Genomic DNA, 23,394 nt, shown 5'->3' on the forward strand with positions numbered 1-23,394 from the left:
ACAAGCTATCCGGATCCAGAAATGGTTGCAACTGTCATACCAGTGGTTCTAATCACTGAGGCTGCTTGGGCCTCTACTGACAAAACTGGACCCAGGAGCACCCCTAGACTGTGTGCCTGCTCCTTTGCGGGAGTGCATTCCCATCCGGAACAGGCAATTGACCGATACAGTCAGATACAATAACCACTCAACCACAGAGCCTACATCTTGTGAAGATTCAAGATGAGTTTGTTTTCTCTCAGTCAGCCCACTACTGCATGCAGGCACCAATCTAGGCCCTGTATGACCTCCCACAATTCAGATGTTATGGAGTAGAGCCTTTGCCCCAAGTCTCCTAATGGCTGCTCCCAATAGATGTTAAACAGCACTGGGGAGAAAATGGTGACCTGTGGCACTCCATAGCATAACTTCCAGGGTTCCAAAAGCATACTTTCAGTTTTCAATAACTCACAAGGTGTCCGTGAGTTTCTCTTAATCAGAGAAACAAAGCAGCTCAGGCCTGAGCACAGCAACTCTTCCCAGTGGTCTTGCCCCAGTGAAGCAGTTGCAAGGGCTGAAGGTCTCCTCCTTCTACAGCTCCCTAAGTCCCCTCCTCCCCTAGGCCCTTCCCAAACAACCTGAGACTTCTTTGTTCTGCCCTCTTCATACATCTGTGGGTTCTGGGACAGCAGGGCGGAAGGGAGCTTGTCACAGCAGGAAAAGGAGATACCTTTGCTTTTTCACAAACCTGACTCATCTCTGCCTTTTGGCCTCCCCCCCCCCCTTATTTCAGCTTTTGCTTCTGCCTCTGATTCTGGTCTGCTCTCTGCCCCAGCCTCTTCCTGCTCACTAAACCCTGTTGCCTCTTCAGCTTCCAACACCACCTCTTCCCAGTCTGTTCTCTCTTCTCCCTCTGACCTCTAATTGCCATCCCACCACCAATCCCCTGGCTCTGAGCCTTCTTCCCTTGAGGGTTCTCCAGCTGGTTCCTCCCACCACTCCTCTGCATCCAACCAGTCCGTGACAATACAGGAGGGAAACGGAGGCCCATTTGGTCTCATTACTTGGTCCCATGACTGAAGTTCCACACCCCTGACTTTAAGAATCCAGGAAAGGCACAATTTCATGGTGACAAAATAGCCCAGAAGAGGATGTTGGAAATAGGTGGTTCAGAGTTAGTATTGGAGGAGAAACAGGGAAGAGATGATGATGATGATGATGATGATGATGATGATAAGGAAATGCAGGCAGAGGAGGTAGATTGTGCTGAAAGAAGGGGCCAGAGAGAGAACCCCACCTAAGGCTTATAGACAAGGAGTGTTGTGGTGTTGCTTGGGAAGGGAGCAAGGAACATGAAGAAATGAGAGGAGAGGACTCTTGAGACAGGCTGTGGGCATGTAATATGTTGTAATATGTCCCTGGCCTTGGATATTCCTTGACCAAATCTTTTTTTTATTAACAAAGAATAAATAAAAATAAACGCATACAAGTTATCTTACCATTTCTGAAAGCTGACTGTTAGATCTGTTTCTTATCTCTCTGCTAGTTCCCATGATACACAAGTGTTACTAATGACTAATTTCGACTTCTGAAAGCTCAAATATATGATATTTTACGAATTCTTTTTTTACTTTGAGAAATGTGTTTTTTTATTTACATAAAAGTGCTATTAAAAAATGAAGAAAAATAAAAGAAAAATAATATAGTATATCACTATATTGTTAGCAGTTATCAATTACCATTTTTAACATACTGTGTTTTGTATAAATGAGTTCCAAATTTCATTATACTTGTCCATGCAAAGTCTACCTCTATAAGCAATCTGTAGGTGGCAAGAGTAGTCAGGTCTTCAATCCATTGAATTAACGGAGCCATACATTTATCTTTCCAATGCAGCAACATCAGTCTTTTGGCCCTAGTGAGGGCATGGAGAATCCATTTGCGTTGTCCAGTGCTCAAATTCTGCATAGTAGATACATAATTCAAAAGCGTATTATCCTCTGAAAAATAGGTATTAGCATTTTGGAAATCAATGAATAAAACTAGTATGATAAGTTGGATAGATAAATGTTGTTAAATTTTTATTTATACTGGAGCAAACAACTCCACTGAGTGCTTTCTTGAGTGCCTTCACCGTTTAATATCCAAATACCCCCAAAGTAGTTACTTACTTTTTGCTATCCTTCAAATATAGAAAACTTCCTGCTTCCTGTCCGTTAACCCTCTGTATGCTAAATTCCCAGGGGGGGGGATGATGATTAATTGGCCCACTAACCTTTTAGAGGAAAAATAAAATAAAGAATGGCATGGCAACAACCTGGATCTGTGTTAAGAGTAGGATTCTTTTTGAAATCAGTTTGATGGCCAAGTTGCTTGTCCCTGAAGATAACAAAATTAGCCACGTGGGACTTCGTCTGCATAGAAACTGGACACAATTAGAGTAATATTCACTGTTGTTAATGCAGTTTGGGATAATTGGGCAAGTTGATTTTGACAGGTTGATGGTGCTAAAATACTATTATAGTGGACCTTTCCGTGCATAACAGTTAAACTTAGGAAACTGTTTAATAAAATGTTGTGATTGGGCTCACAGGGATTTAAACTGCACGAACTGCAATACTGTTGGGTTTAACAGTTAACCATTTAGTTCTGAAACCAGCTTTTGAGAGTATAACCATCTTTCCATCAGACCTTTTGTAAACAGAGATAACTTCCTCAGGATATGTCTGAACTGCATTCAGAGTCTGTAGTAGCCAAAAATCCCTGTAAGAAATGTCTTGCTATGGATATTCAAAAATGCTACCTACCGTATTTTTTGCACCATAACACTCACTTTTTTCCTCCTAGAAAGTAAGGGGAAATGTCTGTGCGTGTTATGGAGGGAATGCCTACGGGTGGCATGCCTACGGATTTTCCTCCTCTAAAAACTATGTGCGTGTTATGGTTGGGTGCGTGTTATAGAGCGAAAAATATGGTAACTCCTTATCTCTGGTGACTACATAGGAAGCTGCCTTATGCCATTGGTCCATCTAACTCAGTGCTGTCAACACTGACCGACTGCAGCTAACTGGGCCAAACTAAAGAAAAAAGCTATTGAGCCTGTGCCCTTCTGTATGCAAAGCAGGTGTTCTACCATGCAGAACACCTGCTAATCAGCAGTTGCCCTCAGTGAACAGATGATGATCAAACAGCCATGATCCAGAGATCCTTTCCTTCCCAGCAGCTGAGAGCAGCAGTAGTCTTGTGGCCTCTGCACCTGCAGCCAGTCAACATCTCCTGACTGCACTACAGGCAACTGTTTTAATTGTTTTTAAAATTTGTGTGGGGTTTGTTGTTGGTAGGGATTTTTATTGAGGGAGGGGAGGAGAGGAGCTGGGGAGAGCCTGGGGGGCCAATTGCAGTGGTTCAGAGTAGGGGGAAGTGTGGCATGAGAGGTGGGGCAGGCTGGGTAAGGGGCACACAGCACAGGCAGTTAGTGACTGTGACGTGTGCCAACTCCTCCTCCAACCTGGGGAATTGCAATTGTCCTGTCAGCCAGCCCTTGGATCTGAAGCTGCTGTTGCTGAATGCTAGGTGGATCTGAATTAGACCTCCCTCATCCATGATCTGATTATGGAGACTGATCTGACATGTATCACCGAGACCTGGATGGGTGAGCAGGGCAGAGTTGGTCTCACCCAGCTGTGCCCATCTGGGTGCTTGGTGCAGCATTAGGCCAGACTTTCAAGTCAGGGAGGGGACTTGTGGTCTATAGAGATTCTCCCTCTCTTTATTTCCAGGCTCTCTCTCCAGCTAAGGGGGGATCTGGAATGTGTGTTCTTGGCATTGGGCAATCGGGACACATCAGGGATTCTGCTAGTTTACCGCCCCCTCACTGCCCAGCAGTCTCCCTGCCTGAGCTGAAAGAGCTGGTTTGGGAGGCAGTGTTGAGGATTCGCAGACTGCTGTTTCTGGGGGACTTCCACATCCATGCCGAGGTGACTGGCTCTGAGGTGGCTCAGGATTTCATGACTGCTATGATGACCATGGGGCTGGCACAACACATGTGGCAGGTTGCACTCTAGACTTTATTTTCTCAGCTGGGTAGGAAGAGGGTGATCTGAAAGTGGGGGATATTGATCTCAGTCCCTTGTCATGGTCTGATCACTTCCTGTTGAGAATTACGCTTTCAGCACCTTTTCCCCTCTGTAGAGATAGGAGACTATTAGGATGCTCCACCTTCCAAGCCTGATGGATCCAATGGCTTTCCAGATAGCTCTGGAGGATTTTCTAGATGATATGACTCATGCTCCTGTCAAAGTCCTGACCAACCTCTGGACTCTCAGCTAAAGCCTCCATGGCAGGTGGCCATCCAACCTCTGAGAGCCAGTGTGCTGTAGTGGTTAAAGATCGGTAGCCTCGTAATCTGGTGAACCGGGTTCGCTTCCCCATTCTTCCACATGCAGCTGCTGGGTGACCTTGGGCCAGTCACACTTGGGCCAGAGATACACTGAAGTCTCTCAGCCCCACTCACCTCACAGAGTGTTTGTTGTAGGGGAGGAAGGGAAAGGAGATGGTTAGCCGCTTTGAGACTCCTTAGGGTAGAGATAAAGTGGGATATCAAATCCAAGCTCCTCTTCTTCTACTCACCCAACCACTTCCACCCCAAACTGGGAAATAATATTATTGGCCTACCTTGCAGGGCTGTTGACCCTTTGTATGTCTCTAGAACTCAACTATGAATAACAGCCAGGCAGCCTGCACATGCAAACAAAAATACTGTAATGGCGGGGGGGGGGGGCAGCTGGAACTTTGCCTGGGTGGCTTGGCTTAAGTGACTGACTGCGCATGTGCTGCTCTGGCAACCCGCTCCTCAGCAGAGATGCTCCTGTGGGGAGTGGTGGTTGTTCCATAGACAGAGGAAGGGAAGGAATAAGCAGGGGAAAGCTAGACTGATGTGGCTGTCGGTATGTCCACTGAAAGCCACCTTGCTTTCAGGGGCACCGCTTATATTTTTACAACATGCTCTGGACCTCATCCATTGCCATTCACAGAACTAAACCATTCATTATTTATATTTTTGATCTTTTTGTAAACCGCTTTGAGCTTTTTTAACAATCAAGTGGTGTAGATATTTTATAGAATCTCTCCCACTCTCACACACACATTTTAAAAGGCGAGCTGTTCATGAGCCCAGGAGGACAGAGCCATTTTCTCCTGCACCTGAAGGGATGTGGTGAAGGCCAGCCTCCCTGTGCAGGGTGTCCCACAAGTGGGCAACCGTCTCACAGAAGGAACCCACAGGGCACCGCCACCTCTGAACCTCCCGAGGGAGAAGGGCTTGCAGAGAAGGATCCGTGATGCTGAGGGACACTAATGGCTTCAGTCACAGCCTGCCTTGCCCTTGCCCTTCACCACAGGCCAAAGCAGAGGGAGGGGGGAGGGCCATTGTGCGCATTACTGGACCATGCGCTCTGGCACTCTGTGCAACATCAAATTCTGGTGCCCCCACCTCTTACCTGCCATTGCCCGCTCCCCTAGAGTCGCTTCAGCACTGCTTCAGTGGCGGATGAAGGGGGTGCGGTCTGCCCCGGGTGTCATCACTGAGGCAGTGGGACAAAATGAGGTTTTTTAAAAAATTGGACTCACGAAACTTTCTAGGAGTGACGTGGTGGCTTAGGCGCCTGCAGGTTCCGTGCTGCCTGAAACAGCAGTGTGGGACTTGCATCTGCCTACTGCCTCTCCCTCAGCCGCCCTACGGGGGGAGGTGGCAGAGAGGCTCCAAGCGTCGGAGAAGCTCGCCCCACCCCATGGGGACATTGCCCCGCCCCCACAGGCGGATCGCCCCGCCCCCGGCTGCAGGACATGCCCCCGCACCAGGCACCCAAGCGGCTAGCTATGTCGCTGCGCTGCTTCCTGAAACCCATCCTCCCCCTCTCCAGTCCAAGCAGCAGGTGAAGAGGTCAGGCTGTCAAATTTAAACCTGAGAAAGGAGCACTTTGTGTGCCCCTTAGAAATCTGCACCTGAGGCAGTGGCCCCCCTGCCCCTGCCCACGCTACGTCTCTGGCAGGGAGAGAAGAGCCGGTTGGGCCAGGGAGGTGATGAATGCCTTCTTGTGAGAAGGGTGGTCCCTGCCTGCTTGAAGGAAGAAAAAACCCCTCCCTGGATTCAGAAAATCTAAGTAACTACTGGCCACTTGTTAATCTCCCCTTCTTAGGCAAAGTTCTTGAGCAGGTGGTTGTCAACCAGATCCAGGCACTTTTTGAGGAAACATTTTCTAGAGCCCTTTAAATCAGGGTTTAGGCCTGCTTTTGGTACAGTAACTGCTTTGATCCTCCTGTATGATGACCTCTGTCAGCAAAGAGACAGGGAAAATGTGTCCCTGTTAATTCTCCTTGACCTCTCAGCAGCTTTTGGTAGCATTGACCATGGTCTCCTTCATGGTCTCCAAAGTCCTCTCAATTGTATAAATGCAATAAAGTGCATATGGGTGTTTGTTCGCTTGCTTCTCTGACTACCAGTAGGAGTTATCTGGAGTCAGCTGCTTGTATTCCCTTTTGGTTTCCACTTTCTAGTTGTGGCATAGTTTTAAGTGTGGACTGTGTTGTCCCTACCACTTTCCCAGTCCCTGGGCTGCCAGACTCTGCCCCTAATCCCATCCATTCAAACTATTTTCATCCATGAAATATTGAAAAGATTACAGTGTTAGAAAATGAGCCTTTTGTTGTTTTTACTGTATCATATGGGAAGGGGCAGGAGATTAGAATGCTTGAATTGTTAACATTTATCTGAACTAACTCAATGCAGGGACGCGGGTGGCGCTGTGGGTTAAACCACAGAGCCTAGGACTTGCCGATCAGAAGGTCGGTGGTTCGAATCCCCACGACAGGGTGAGCTCCCATTGTTCAGTCCCTGTTCCTGCCAACCTAGCAGTTCGAAAGCACGTCAAAGTGCAAGTAGATAAATAGGCACCGCTCTGGTGGGAAGGTAAATGGTGTTTCCATGCGCTGCTCTGGTTCGCCAGAAGCGGCTTAGTCATGCTGGCCACATGACCCGGAAGCTGTACGCCGGCTCCCTCAGCCAATAAAGCGAGATGAGCGCCGCAACCCCAGAGTCAGTCACGACTGGACCTAATGGTCAGGGGTCCCTTTACCTTTACCTAACTCAATATGAGTTCAAAACTCTTTAAAAAACAACTGTGTTGAAGTGGTGAGAATGTGCTAAAGTTGAGCTTCAAAACATATACAACCATCATCATAGAAGAAATAAACATCCTACAACAAATCAATTTTGGTTACTATGACAAACTAGACATGTCAGGAGTTTTTTCTGCTTTCCTCATCTTTTAAACTTAGGTTGAAAGTTCATTTTCAATATAAACCTACCAATAAATAACAAGAGAAGATAAAATAGGACTTAGAAGCTTGGGGTAAATACAAACGAGTGATTAAGTGAATGTAAAACTGGTTGTGATAGCCAGCATAAATAAGTACAAAGGAACATTCATCCGAGAAGAAGATTCTAGAGTAAAAGAATGCAAAAAGATTAGAACAGCAACAAAAGCAAAACTCCATATCTAGGCAGATGATCTGACCAAAAGGGAAGTTGATTATTTTGAAATTTTGTTTCTCCAACTGTCTCAAGCAGAGCTTTCCAAGCTGTGTGTTGTGACACGTTAGTGTGTCGGCTGCAGTGTGTAGGTGTGTCACACAAACACTCCCCGTGCTCCTCCTGGGGCGGGAAAGAGTTAGTTTAACCTCTGGTTTGCTAGTAAAACTAAATTACTGTGTCACAAAATGATGCATATCCAAAAAGTGTGTCACCAACTTGAAAAGTTTGGGAAGCTCTGGTCTAAAGTCAAGGTAGAGCAATGATTCCAGTGATGAGCAATTTCATTCTTCAGCCAACAAACAATATTAGGGCTTTGTGACTTACATGGTATATATCCTCTGGTTGAGTGGAATTCAGGTTGAATGGAAAAATTTGACAGACAATTGAAGAGATTTTTTGAAGGATTTTTACCCACAGTATTGCACTACTGGCCAGATCTACCACATAGGAAAAAAGTGTCCACCCCCTAACATCCTCTCCAGCACACATTAGAAAAATCAGTGTTCCTTTTTGCCAATTCCACCAGGAATTCCACTGGGATCCACCTTAGTACCACTTTTATCATGGACTCCTTTACCCTCCTATATAACCTTAATAGGAGACATCCGCCGTAAAACACTTGCTGAATTGTATCTTTTATTTTTGATCCCAAATCTGCTCCCCAAATTTCTTTCAGATTCTTTTTAGGACTTTCTCCTATTTTTTTCAAGTGAAAAGTAGAAAATTTGGGGAGAGAAAACTCTTACCCTGCTTTCGTGGCATTTCACTGTGATGTGTGTCCAGGTGTGCTATGGTCAGCCCCTCTTTTCATTTTCCAAATGAGGGACAGAGTTATGAGCACCCTTTGTCTGCTACATCTGTTCTTTTCTTAAAATCATGTTTTAATTTCTTTTAAATATATTTATATATTATATTATATTTAATTTCTTTTAAATATAAGTTTTAACCCATCATTCTCTCCCTCCATTTTCTCTTTCAGAACAAGAAGATAACTTTGAATTTATCATTGTGTCTCTTACTGGTCAGACTTGGCACTTTGAAGCTACAACATATGAAGAAAGAGATGCTTGGGTCCAAGCTGTAGAGAGTCAAATTCTGGCCAGCCTGCAGTCATGTGAGAGCAGCAAGAATAAGGTAAGATAAACAACATTGATCAGAGGAAAAGAATATATGTCATCAACATTTAGGCCCTCTATAATGTTTTAAAGGAGAAATTCCTGCAGCATTATTATGTCTGGAATGTTTTGCCTTGCTTTGCATTTAGATTTTTAATAGTAACTTATTTATTTTACTTTTACAGTTTTCTATATAATTTCACATTAAAATAACTCATTTGGAATGAATAGTTGCTGCTTTTAAATTGATCTAAATCTTGCTTTCAGTATTTCGAGTACAGTACTGCAAAGTAGTAGTTTTTTCTACTTTGTTACTTTTCAATTTTTCCTGGAAGCTGTTGTGTTTCTCTAGGACTAGAAAATGTATGATGCTTTATATTTAATACTGCAGGAATTCTTCGGGATAGTATTGTGTACAATTTCCCATTTCAACATTTGTCTACAACTGTGATCTAGCTAAAGTTAGTCATGACTTAATCCTCTTGAAAGCTGTGGGACAAGTTGGTCACAACTAATTTCTTCATTTCAATGGGGATTTGTCATGACTAAATTTAGCTGGATTGGGACTTACGTTTCAAGATACATGTTCACAATTTTTTGTTCTTTTGACCTTGGCTAAGGAAAGCTCTGTAATTAGGGATGATTACATGTTCAATGTATAAATAAAACTTTAAGTCTTATGGCTTTTAAACAACAAATAGATTAAATTGAAAAGGGGAATATAGTAGTACCTTCATTCCATAATGGCTCGTACATGTTTTACATTCATAATGTAGAATAAGCTAACTTGAACAGTTATGCAAAATTAAACTTTCTAAAGAAAGAGATTGAGGAAACCACCAAGACACATCCCTGATAATGGTAGATCTAGATACCAGCTTACATAAAGTGTTGTATAGCTTCCATTGAAATCTATAACCGGAAGTTCATGATCTGATACAGCTAGTTGAATTTGCTCAGGACTCAGCTGGTATAGAAACTGAAAGTCACTTTCTATAGAGATTATTTTTCTGGGTCAAAGTAGAGGTCACTGGCAGGCCACTGTGGAGAGAGGTCCGTAACGCAAGCCATAAGATCAATTCTGATCTTTTGATGGTAGAATGCTCTGTTCACCGTTGCTTCTGTTCCCAAATCTTCCTAACAATCAATAACCATGAAATAAAAGTGGTACAGGAATTAATTTAATTTAACAGAATTTATAAGAATGGACTGTTCTGTGATCATCTGTGGTATTCATGGCACACTTCAGTTCTGAGCTTGCTTTACCACTGACAACTGCCTTTGGATTCCTGATGTCCTGTACGCTCTATGCCCCAGTGGTTCAATAAAAGCTTGAGCTGTCAGAAACATGGATAAAAACTGTGAGCTGTGCTTGTCAGACACAGAATTACAGTACTTAAAGATGCTAAAGGATCAACTTCTGAGAAGCTAACCAAAAGCATCAAATTCCATGATCATGTTCATTCAACCCATTCTGAACTCTCCTTTTCACCAGCTGACAGAAATGTTGTCTCTGTCTTTTCTTTGAGTTCTTATTTCCTGTATGTGTGTTTCTTTAAATATACACAGTCCCGACTGACAAGTCAGAATGAGGCCATGGCCCTTCAGTCAATAAGAAACATCAGAGGCAATTCTCGCTGTGTGGACTGTGGGGCACAAAGTGAGTACTTTTTTTCCACAAGGAACATTATCCTGGGCTTTATAAAGCTTGTAGTCTCTTTGCTTCGGTGTTACATGAACACCTGTTCTAGTTCTTGCCCTCTTGGTATTGTATTCAGTGTTCTTTTCACTAGTTAGTGTTCATTATGGAATTTGATTTGTGTGGTGTATTCCTATTAAATCCTAATTAACACATGCTGCTGGTTAGATTAAGAGCTCATTTTTTTTCTAAGTACTGACCTGGAACACTTTTGAGGAGGGAGATTTTTTTCTTCAGTTTTGCATTCCTTTTCAACTTAACATGCTACTGTTATACTCTAGATAAGAGGGGAAATAATGGCTCTTATGAATTTTAGGGGATTTTAAAGTCATTCTTTCCAGACAAAAAGGAAAAAGCATGTGATATTAGAAAATGTACAATGCCTATCTTAATATTAGCATGAGATTCACAAATATATGTATATGTAAAACCTTGAGCCTGGCTCGGGAGTCAGTGGGCAGCCACTTGCTTTTTAACTCAGCTGATTTGACCCCTCCCAAGCTAATCTGGCACTTGCTATGGGCTTTTGCAGCTAAATTGATACAGGCCTAGTTGGTCCTTCAGATAACTCAGTTTTCTGAGTGGAAGGTGATGGGATTAAGTTTTAGCCTGAGGTATGGCCTGGGCATGAGGGTTTCCCCTGGAGCAGCTGGAATGAAGAGGTGAGGGGGTCAGCTCCCCCATGCACATCCTGCATTAAAATTGGACACACCTGACTTTTTTTAGTATGTAAAACAGGTCAGACACGCATGGGAGAGGTCAAATGTCATGTTTGTCCCCTTAACTTCTTTGAACATCATTGTCATTGTGGGAAAGGCTTGACCCTAATTTCCTTTTGAGTGTGGGCAGGCTCTGTAGGAATGGATTTATACACTAGGAGAGGATATATTGTTTAGTTATTATTCTTCCTTGCTCATGTTTATGAGATCAGCAGAGTACCATCCTTTGCAGCTTAAACTTGGAAGCCAATTGTTAAGAATTCTATCACATGACTGTTACAGTCCACCTTGGATACAAGCTTCAATTTAAACAAGTCTCCTATCCAGGTGTGGTGTGAGTGTTTACTAGCATGACCATGAGTCAATTCCAATTTTTCAAGGATCATAGATTCACAAAAGGGACCCAAGGATCATCTAGTCCAACCCCCTGCCATGCAGAAATATCAGCTAAAGTATCCATGACAGATCTGCTTAAAAACCTCCAAGGAGGGAGAGTCCACCTTCCTGCTGTATCACCCTTCTTGATGTGGACAATCTGGTTATCTGAAATACTACTCAGAATTATAAGCACTGCTAATTGTGCTTTTCCCATGCCTCAACTGGTGTTGGTAGGCTTTGCATTTTCAATGCAATCCAAGATTTCTCTAAAATCAAAAGCAGCACATATTTCCTTGAAATTGCATAAATCAGAATGGTTGCTTTTTAGCTGTTGGATGGAGTGCCTTGTTCATCTTTTCTCATCATACTAGCATGCGTTAAATATGAAATAATGAATCTGCAAATGATGACAGTGATTATTAGGAGAGTAGCTGCATTTAGTAGTACATGGTAGTACAGGTGCACATGGTAGTATAGATGTAAGGAACCTTTGGTGCGCCAGATGTCACTGGACCACAGTGGCCCTGGCGATGCTTGTAGGGGCTGATGGAGGTTATAATTCAGCTTCTTAGGGGCCAAAGTCTCCCCACACCTGTTTTAGTGGGCTTGGTTTTTATCTTGGACTTTTAGAGCTGCTCTTTGGTTGCTGTCTCTTTGTCCTGAGTTGTATAATCATCTTATTTCCTGTCATCTTCTCCATTTTGCCACCATATTTACCCCATGATAGCTAAATAGGTTGCACTTGTACCTTTATGTAAAAACATCATCTTTAAATTACTTGCTTCTAACCTGTACCATACTTGTGTTGGTAGAAAAACATTTGCTATAATAATTCTTAAGATTTTATTCCCCAAGAACCATGAGCTAAAAGTTCCTTTAATTGGCTAAGCATTAGATATGGGGTCCAGACTCTTCAGCATCATGTATCACTCAGGGGTTCTGTTAAAACTTCAAATAAGAGTTGATTACTGGTAACCTTGCCAGAAGTGGGAAAAGCTCTTAGAATGTATATTCATTGTGTTGCTTTGTTTTCTTTTCCTATAGATCCTGACTGGGCAAGCTTAAATCTGGGAGCACTCATGTGTATTGAATGCTCAGGGATACACCGAAACCTTGGCACACACGTGTCCCGTGTGCGCTCACTTGACTTGGATGATTGGCCTATTGAACTCATCAAAGTAATGTCCTCCATTGGGAACGAGTTAGCAAATAGCGTGTGGGAAGAAAATACCCAGGGACGTGCAAAACCCTCTCCAGACTCCTCAAGGTAAGCTGTTTCAGTATGCATGCAGGTGTTAAAAAAGTATGTGAAAGATATCTAACCCAGTGTTTATCTTTTAAAAGTACTTCTGCACTGCTCTCATTGGCTGCAGTCTTAAATGGGAGCTAATGCTTAAAGAGCACTGGATCTGTATATGATCCTTCCTTCTCCAAGAAGCTCAGAGTGGTGTAACTAGTTAACTAGTCCTGCAAGGGAGAGATTCCTCTTGCCCAGTTCTAGCTAGCCACTGTTTACCCTGAAGGATGCAAGCGAGGTCCTTCTTTGCCTGTGTTTGTGTGTGCTTACTATATACATTGTGTGCATACTGCATACATTAAGTGAATCACTGCAGTTGGGAGCAATACTTGCCTACCCCCAGACTGGTGCTTGTAAGCAGATTTGGGGTTACGGTATCAGAGTTCTTTCTCCAGATAAACATCGTAATTCACAAATACCCTAAATATAGTCAGCAAAGCATAAGGAAGGTGACCTGTAAGTTCAACACTACCCCCCCCCATTCACCATTTGTACAGGTCTCTTTGATTGTGTCATCTGAACAGACTGTTTAAGAGCCAATTTCATATTTTTTTAATATTTCCATTAATTGCATTGATTTTATGCAAATAAATAAACAAGGAAAGGCTGTTGTCATTGCTGCCTTTAAAGATAACACTTGTTGTGGATAATAGTATTAATAGAATACAATTTTAGACCAATATATAAGAGTTTTAAGTTTCTGTGAATCATTAATTACTGCCTTTATTTGAAGAATACTGGCTCAGGAAACATAATACAACATAATACTTTAAGTAATAATAAAGCTGTCTTCATAAGTGTATTTCAGACTCTTTTCCCCCATTAGATTTTATTAAAGTTTGAAAGAAAATATATAAAGGTTAATAATAAGTTGGAAAGAAAATACACAATGGTTAATATTAAATATCCAATATATTTTTTATCAAAGATAAATAAACATATCTAAATAAAAACTCAAACCCAAAGGGGAACAAGAAAAGAAAAGAGAGAATTCAGACTCATTTTTATTGCCCATTACCTTTCAGGCAACAAACACTGCAGTAGAACTTCAAATACCTGAGTGCTTTCTTCCTAAATAGGAGTGTGGGGGTGTTAAATGTTCTTTCTTTGGTTTCTGCTCCATAACAATGTAAAAATATAAACCCTGGTGTGTCTTTTGCTATTACAGAACAAATATAGCTGTTTGTATCATAATGTCAACAGTGCCATTACATTAATCCGTAAATATAAAAAATAAATTCTGGTGCCGTCTTTGATTCATTATTTGATTACTATATATGCAGACATTTGTATAGACATAAATAGTAAAAAAAGTTTATACTGAAGTTAAGCTAAAATGGTAAAAAAGTTGATACTGAAGTTAAGCTAAAATCCAGAGAAAGTTCAATCTGCCCATGGCCCATTGAAACTATATGCTTACCTGTCCTCATAAATCTCAGTATTTCAATGGGACAAATCATATCTGGATTTCATACTTCTTGCTACTAATTTGCAGCATAGGTTCATGAAGTAGTTTTGTTATCTGACAATGTACATCCTTCTTATACAAAACAGACAATTAAAGGTTGTGCATTATAACTTTCCATTTGAGGAATATTTAGTTTTCTACTTGTTTGTAATACAGCTGTCCTCTTGTTTTCTCCTTTTTCAAACAAAAAAAGTACCATGTTGCATAAAAGTATGATGTTTGCTTTAATATCGTTGTTTCAAACACAAGGTGTCAGCAAAACCATAAAGTATTTCTTACCTGTTTTGCATCCCTATGATTGCCTCTGGGCACTGGTAGCCAGAAAGGGCATACTTTTTTAATGTACCAAAAATGATTACTTTTTTAAAAAGTAGTTGAATGATTTCCAGCATTATGTGTATCTGAACTGAAGATTACAGACTGTAGTTAATCCATAGGTAGAGTTCTGTGTCAAATGATTAATTTTCTTAATTGCTAGAAGCTGAGATAAGGAAGCCAAACAGCTCTCCCAAGCCAGTAACCTTCCATATTACTCTTGCAGCTTGGTTGTGATACATAAATGATTTTGTAGTAGCGTTAGTATGTGTAGGATACAAATAAGCACCAGGGACATATGAAGAACTGTCCTACCATTTCATGGATATAGCCACCTTGCAGAAAAGTGGCATCACATACCTTTATATAAAAAAGCACATATGTAATTTTTGCCAAAAAATAAAATAAAATCTAAACGGGTTCACATATTGATTTGCTTGTTGGTTGATACGCTAAGTTTTCATCACTTCCCAAATAAGTGTTAGCCAGCTTGCAGTTTCAGAGCAGACTCTTATCTCGAATGAGCAAACTACTGTACCTTCGTCCCATTCTTACACTGATTTAACCACACAACACAAATCACTCTTCTTGCCCACCCTTCTTTGTTCATGGAATCGTGATAACAGTTTAGAAACCAGGTGTTCTGTTCAAAATACATTCATAGCTGTAAATGGGAGAAGTTTGCATCAAGACTCTGTAATTAACATATATTTGTTGCATTCCTAAATACACTAAATTTCATGCCCCCCACATCCAAATTTTGGCCAAAATTAGTACAGGTAAAAATAGGCCAAATCTGTTACATTCAGTTTCTGTATACTGCATACTGTATACTGTATACTGTAGTCATGGCAACTGTCTTTCATGCACTGATACTCTTTCAGATAGATTACTCCTAACCCTTCCAAACTCTGTTATGTGGTAGTGCACTTTTTTTACTCATGGGCCATAGATATTTGGGGAATGGCAGAGGAATGCTCTGACTGCCACCAGCATGCACACTGCTACCCCTCCCCCCAAGGTTACACTTTGGTTTTGCCCAGCCCATGTACCTGGTCTCAATCTGAGTGGCTTCAGAGACTTATATAATTAAATGAAATTTTGCACCCTCAGTAGAGTATAGAAGACTTTGTAACCTAAAGCATTGTGCCCATATCCTAAGCCTAAGTATGTCTGAAATAAATTCATCCTCTTACCTTGTTTGCCCTGCTTAGACTTCCCTCTTGCTCCTGTATTGAATTTTGGGTTGTAAGCTTCTTTGTGCAGAATTTCATAAAGAGCAATGTACATTGATAGTGCTATGTAAATAATACCAATAAGAAGAAAAAGTATGTTGATTCTCGACCATTTAATACTATCAAATAGGGTAAATTTCAAGTCTTAGTATGGGAAATACTTTCACTCTTGTAATTTTTAAGTTACTATGAAAATTCAAATATTTCAGGCGATCTCAACATTAGGATCATACCTAACTTTAAAATCTGGTAGTTAGAAACAGATCATTCTTCACAACCAGGAGTGCAGTGGAAGCTGCAATGAACTTTAAGCAGAGGTTTCATATGATTCGGAGGAAAATCTTGGTGAGCAGCTATAGCTTGCAAGGTAACATTTGTGGTCTGTGATTTGTGTGACTATACCAAGCACAAAAAAGTTTATAAAGTTGCAGAGCAGGAGGGGAGCTTTTGAAACTACTGTAGAAACAAGACCAGCTGGCTTCTGATTGTTTTCAGTGGACCACTGATTAGGTCAGCTTTAAAAAGCTTGTAATTGGCTCCAGCAATTACCAAACAACCCTGAGAACCGCTTCTCAAACTTCTGGAGCAGTGTGACAAATTGAAGCTGACTGCTGCAGGAGGAATATCGACTTCCTATTTCTAAACAGGGGATCATTAGTCAAGAAAAGCATCTTTTAATTACTCCCAGGAAAGGGAGAAAAAGGGGAAATCTTTTGGTATGGATTGTGCAACAGCTGACATTTTTTCCCAGTGTATTCAATATTAAATTTGATGTCTTGGGGGCATCTGTCCTTAAACCCTCCCTTCGTAATGTGGGTCAAATTAGATTTGATCAATGTTATAATTAAATGAATTGGGGTTCAAATCAAGAATTTTCCCCCATCCAGTTGCTATTGATACCATTTAAGCAGGCACCTAAAGCATTGATTTTGACTGGTGTGACAGTGAAATGGCAGTGGTGTCTGAACAGGCACACAGGGACAGAATTCTGCTTGATAAAAGAAAGTGTCGCTTTTGAATAACATAAAAAGACTGTCCATTTTTAAAACAGGAATTAATAAAATGTTTGCCTGTATCTTGATGCTGATCTGGAACTACCTCATTAGTTATTTTTCCTCAATGTTCATCTTAGGATATGCTTTGTGTGTACAAATGCGCTGCCAATACATGGGCTCTGTCCAGATTGCGGGATGTCCTACAAGTCGCAGCAGTACAGGAATGTGATCTAAGTTGGGTTCCTCTTGTGGAACACTCGGACTTCAGCAGACATACGCATATTTAGAGGTTGCCCCGAAAAGAACTGGTAGCAATTCATGTCAATATCATGATAGGAAATTGAAGAGCTCCATGTCTTATCTTTCCCCTTTTTTATTCTATATGTTGCCATTTTTTGTAAATTGCAACATAACTTTGTGGTCTCTAGTGATAAGTTTATAACTTGAGGTTTATTATAAGTATGTCAACAATTTGGGAGTTTTGTACTGAGTTATTTGGTGCTGTGGTAAGGGAAATAAGAACTCTGGTAACAGCCCATTAAAGACTCAGTGACCATGGAATACTGGTTGGGGTAGAAGCAGAACAGAGTGGCTGGACAAAGGAAGACAAAGGTGGGTGTGGGTATGTAGAAAGAAGAATTTCAGTGTCCAGGTAGGTTGCTTCCTAGTTCGTACTTAAAATGATTGATTGATTGATTGAATGAAAATAGCTTCTGTTTGTATGCTGCCTTTCCAGAGTTAAAACCATGCTGAAGGTGACTTATAGCACATTAAAAAAAATATGTAACTACAAACATAACCAAAGTAGTCAAACAATAAACAAAACATCAAAATGTGTACAACCAGACTGAACAATTTCTGCATCAATCGTAAGATCCAAAATGAAGATACAGAAAATTGACATCAACAACAGCCAACCCCCTCCCCCCCCCAAAAAAAACCCCTACAATAACAGAAGTGGTTGTCATCCATAGACATTCATGAAGAAAGTCAAGGTTTTCATGTAGCTGAACCTGGACACAAGTCAGTCCACACACCCCTCAAAAAATCAAAAAGAGGGAAAACACAAATGTAGCCCAATAAAGACTGAACATGCTCAGTGGACCCAGAATATTTGTTTATTTTTATTTATTCATAAAACTTTATTGTCTTGCTTTTTCAGGCATTGGGCACTCAAGATGGCTCATACTATCATAAAAACACAGTGTAACCAGCAATTTAAGCTATAAAAAGACAACAGCATTAAACATTAGTAAAGAACAACTTACACAGTTAAAGTCAGTCAGATAAATGACATTAATATAGCACCTTACAAATTATCCATTCATTTGTAGTTTCCTGAGTTAGTGTCCTCAGCAAATTATCCTTATTCAAGTGAAAGTGGTCCTTGGAAAGGTGGGTTTTTTAAACCCCCTTTGAAGTCTGCAATGTCAAAACTGCAAGGTTGACTCCCTGCAGGTTTGGGAGGAAATGCCACAGTCTGTGAAGCACCATGGGAAGCCCCTGTCTCTCATGCTCACCAACTTCAGCAGCAGGTGGGCATCATTTTCGAAGTCAGTCCCACAAAGAGCATATGGCAGGAGCCTAATCTGAGAGTGACTAATGCATGAATTACCGAGGCATGGTCTTGTGATAGTCCTAACTGGCCTATCAGCCTAAATTGATGAAGGATCCTCATCGCCACAGACAGGGCTGAGCCCAGGAGAATCCCCTATCTATCAGCTTTGTTTTCCATCTAGAACCAGTTGTACCCCTCCATCTCAGTCAGCTGACTTTCCCAGTCACAGCACTTCCATCCACTCCAAAACTGTCTCCACGGTCTCTCTGGAATTTGCAGATGAAAATAAGTGATAGAGCTGGGTGTCGTCCATATATTGATGACTCCTTATTCCAAACATTCACTTGAGAGTTATTTGCAACATTGTTTGCATTTCAAGTTGAAAGCTAAAGTTTGCATTGCAGCTAGCTGAAGGTCTTTTATTAATGCTTAATGTGTCCTCCAAGGTAAGTTGGTTCTCTAAACATCTGCAAGTGTCAGCTGATTCTGAAAATAATTGGTATTATGCTAAGTGCGTCTGTTTGGGTTTTTTGGGGAGGTGTTCTGTATGTCTCTGTATATATGGGTCAGTACAACTGTGTCCATGGGATGTGCCTATGGGGGCCATCACACTGAGCTCCTACACTTCAAAATTAGCCACTATACCACTGGCTGGCTGCTGAATTCTTGTGCTGATGTGAGTGGCAGGGCTGTAAATATAGGTAGCAAAGTACTGATTCCCAGCCAGGCTCAGGCTGTGATAGCCAAGTGGACAGCCAGGGCTCAGGCAAACATTAAATGCATCTGTCTCCATTCTGCTCTGAGTACCTGAATCACAACAACCACTATGCTGAACAAGGCTGGGGCTGACTGGCAGGCAACCATCATCACAGCATTAATGCAGAAGCAAGACTGACTGTTGCCCTGCCCATTCCAACAGCCAGGCTAGGCAGGTACTTACTAGGTGGTTGGGAAGATGATTCCACACCGCAATAAAGCCGTATATGATGCTGATTGTCGTTCGTGGCAATGCCAGCCGAGGGGCCGGATGCTCTGCATCCTCCTGTCTGTCCAACAGAAACTTGGGGGTTTTGCTGAGCAACAGTGCCCCACCCCCAAAATTCTGAACTACTAATGCCAGGCTGGTCTGGAATGGAAGTTATATCTACTATTGAGAATCGTGCCAAGGGATGGCCTATCAAAACTGCTTGTAGCTCAGATGTAAACAACTGCATTGCAACCTTTCGTTGCCGTATTAAATCTGATCATACAATGATGGTGTAGTCATATCAGTCTTGAATTTCTGATATAAGGATGTAAGTACCATTACAGATAGAGCCTCTGGGAACATCAGTACCTGTATATTCACTGTTGTCAGGCTTTATTATTTCTTACCATCTCTTTTCCTGGTGAGGTCAGTGTTATGCCCCTTTTGAATGTGCTTCCATGCTTGACACCTTTTGCGGGGGGGGGGGGCTTAAAAAAAAGACTTTATTGTGATGGGCTGACCAGAACCCATCTGCAGTTGGGTGGCATCTGCTCCCCACATGTCACTTCCCTCATTAACAAGCAATTGAATTAATTAAATGCTACTCAGAACACGCATAACAAGCTACCGGCAGTGTCCAAATTAGCACTGATAATCAAGGATGATTTCCTTTATTATCCTGCTAAGTGGTGTGCAGCTTCTGATCTCCCTGTCTGCCCTCATCTATTTACATACCCCCAGCTTCTGCCTTTTAGAAGCTGAGGTTATCTTACCTAGTTAATTTGCCACAATCACCAAGCATGGCGGATTGATATTCCTGCCTCTGCTGAAGCAAACCCCCCCCCCCGTCCTCTCCCCCTTTTCTCCTTCCCCATGCCTGGTCCTTTGTATCTCGAGCTCACTGATAAATTAAAAGCCACCCCTGTGGTCTCTCAAGTGAGTAATAGAGGCAGAAATTTCATTTTGCAACTGGCTGATTTAATGATCCAAAGGGTAATTAATGGCCTGATTATCTTAATGTTAAATATGTCCGGCAGCAATTACTGTGACCTCCCGCTTGTCAAGGTCCGGGCTGTGCTCTTCTTTCAATTAAGTTCTCTGGGGTTTAATGGTATGAATAAACTCCTCTGATTCTATCATTCCGGACTCTGAGATATAAGCGAGCTAGAGGCTCGTTTGGAGTTTTAATCAGCCCGTCTTCTACTTGAGCGATCAGCGTTAACAATTATAACAAGGACAGTTTAACTTTCTTCCCGCCCACCCCCCATGCACACCCCCATTCCCTTTATTTTATTTTTTAAGTGCTCTGAGGGAATTTGCTGGCTGCAGCTACAGCTTTGCTAGACTCATCTCCCCATTTATAAATTATCATGTGAATGTTGCTGTTTTTCTATTTGACAGGCTAAATTAATTGGCAGGAGCAACTGAAAATGACAGTGCCACTAATTACAACTCAGAGTAAATTTTTGTCATGGTGGCACGCTTGTCAGTGGGCATGCCCCAGTCCTTGCTGTGGCCAGGGTTTGTTGACGCTTTCCATTTCAGTTTTCACATCTTATTGGGGAACATGATTGTATATGATAGCACTAACGGACCAAGATTTGCCTTCGGGTTTTCCAGGCATCCAATTTGTGTGCAAGAATGACATTTAGTGCCAATAAAGTTTAGGCAGCTGTGCTTCCACAGACCAAACAGCTGCTAGGGGACACACATTTTACATAGGATATTTTAGCAAGTTCTGTTGGTTAAGGAGACTTCTTAATTCTCTCAGAGTGTTGTAATTCACTCTTGCACATGACTGAGCTATCCTCATTAACTCATCTTTGAGTACATTACAGTTAATTGCTTATTAGTAAATATTAAGCTACATGCGTAAATCTGCAAATTGCAAAAAGCTCACTTCTAATATGATTGGCAAATGCCGTTATGATAACCAATCCATTGCTTTCCAGTAAACCAGAATCTTCTAGATACTGCATTTCACTTCAGGAATTATTTCAGGCATCCCAGTATGGAGTACTTTCACATGAAAGTTTTGCACCTTCTTGAGCATTCTTGTTGTTGTTTAGTCGTTTAGTCGTGTCCGACTCTTCGTGACCCCATGGACCAGAGCACGCCAGGCACTTCTGTCTTCCACTGCCTCCCGCAGTTTGGTCAAACAAACTGAGCATTCTTAGGTGACCTTAATTAAGCAATGTTTTTTTTTAAAGCCTGCCACATATACTTCTACATACACAGGCAAGAATTACATGCCACAAAATGTGATGTTCACATATTTTGGACCCACGTGTGAAAGACATTCATTATCTGTTAAAGTAGTTGTTACAAGATTGACTGCTGTACCAGCCAAATTTACATTGGCTGAGTATATTTCCATGCAAGTATAAAGGCCAAAGGTTTGGTTCCTGCTTCGAATCAGTATGTAAACATCAGCTTTCCTCACCTCAGCAGCACATCTCCCGGTTGTTCTTCCATCACCGTCTCCTCCAACTGATCTATTTCTTATTCTCCCCCCCCCCTTAAGTCCTTCTGTACACTTTGCTTCTCTTTGGGTTCAGAAAAGCTAAGCAAATGGTAAGTTGGGAGGCTTCATTGCCATCAGCACTGCCACCATAAATTCCCTTAGTGCAGAGCAGAATCTCAATAGGTATCTCAGAGGCATTGTGCTCTTAATTAATGGTATTTCTAGTCCCCGTGTTACAGACTGGGATGTTGAGTGGGTGGCAGATGGACCTTGGTGATAGGAATGTTGCAGCTGTGGTGCAGTTTGGTCTCTTTAAAAAAAAAAAGTACATGTTGATGCTGTGGAAGAGTAGTATATTCATCTGGCAATTCAGATTTTACAGAAAGCCTTCTCTCTGTTTGGGGTTCTAAGATTTAAGTAACTGGGGTTACAATCTTGGGGTGCATTCTAGGAGCAGAGAGTAGTTTATAAAGCAGCAGCTGGGGATAGGATGTTGTGGAGGAGGGGGTAAAGTAGCAATCATCTATTGACTGAGACTTGGAAAAGCCTGGGGGGAAATAGAGACCTGCAGCGTTATTGCGATATTATTGGAGGATAAGGCCATCAGCTGTAGGATAAAGCTATCAGTGGCTACTTGCCATGATGGCAACGTTCTGTTTGTCTCCACTGTTTGAGACAGTTTTCCTCTGATTGCCAGTTGCTGGGATTCACAAGTAAGGAGAAGCTGTTGCACTTAGGTCCTGCTTCCTGGAAGCATCTGGCTGAATACTGTGAAATAATTACACTTTGGGTATAAATTGCAATCACTGAGTATAAATTGCAAGTCCCTGAGCCAAAGCAGGGACTTGGAGTTGAGCATTTCACCATTGTATTTGTCCCCTGCATAATGACACATAAAACATATCCCATATATCAGGGGATTGGGGAAGAGAGAATGCCTTCCCATACACCTATATAGGGGGCTTCCTGTTTCCGGTGCACCAGGAATGGAGTCTCTCCCATCACCACAGAAGACACAGATGGAGATATCCAGATAATGATGGGGGAATTTCATTAGGTGCATTCCTCTTTGGTGGAAAGAGGAACCAGGCTCCCATCCACAGTTTGCCTGGCGGTCTGGCACTCGATTCCCCATGGAATGCGAGGGCAGGCAAAGGCACTGGGGGCATGGAGCACTCCAGCTGCCATGACCCTCGCCCAGTCCCATTCTTGGAAGGACAGGTCATCCTGCTAAGTAGATTCTAATTGGAGTAAACTACAGATGCTAGAGACGATGAGATAAGAAACTGAAAACAACCCATCTACAAGGATGTAAAAGGTTTGGATTGAGAGCGGATTTCATTTGGTGAAAGAGACAATAGGGGGAGGGGAGCCCACCATTTGCTCATTTAAAGTTTTTCTCTACATTTTTGGATACGGCAACCCTACCCAGAATGCAAGTTCTATTTTTTTAAAAATCTGTTGAAAGAAATTGGAATATAATATGGTATTTAGCAAAATTCGAACTGTGTGTGAGAGAGAAAGGAACTGAGAGGGAAGGGGGTGAGAAACACTATGCTTTGAAAATACAGAGCAAAATCTTCCCTAACCTCCATTATCCACAAAGAAATGTGT

At 41.9% G+C, this 23,394-nt stretch overlaps 1 protein-coding gene across 4 annotated transcripts in view; it reads left to right on the forward strand.

Moving 5' to 3' along the window:
* The window catches only part of AGAP1 (ArfGAP with GTPase domain, ankyrin repeat and PH domain 1), a 320,069-nt gene that overhangs the window by 260,912 nt on the left and 35,763 nt on the right, over positions 1-23,394 (forward strand). For all 4 annotated transcript variants that reach the window (XM_081016056.1, XM_081016057.1, XM_081016058.1 and 1 more), the window contains 3 exons: positions 8,550-8,704; positions 10,255-10,345; positions 12,526-12,748. In XM_081016056.1, coding sequence (XP_080872182.1) covers positions 8,550-8,704; positions 10,255-10,345; positions 12,526-12,748 — 469 coding nt within the window. The remainder of the gene's footprint in view (positions 1-8,549; positions 8,705-10,254; positions 10,346-12,525; positions 12,749-23,394) is intronic.

This window comes from Podarcis pityusensis (genome assembly GCF_964106645.2).
Source record: "Podarcis pityusensis genome assembly, chromosome: 1".
NCBI classification, from domain to species: domain Eukaryota; kingdom Metazoa; phylum Chordata; class Lepidosauria; order Squamata; family Lacertidae; genus Podarcis; species Podarcis pityusensis.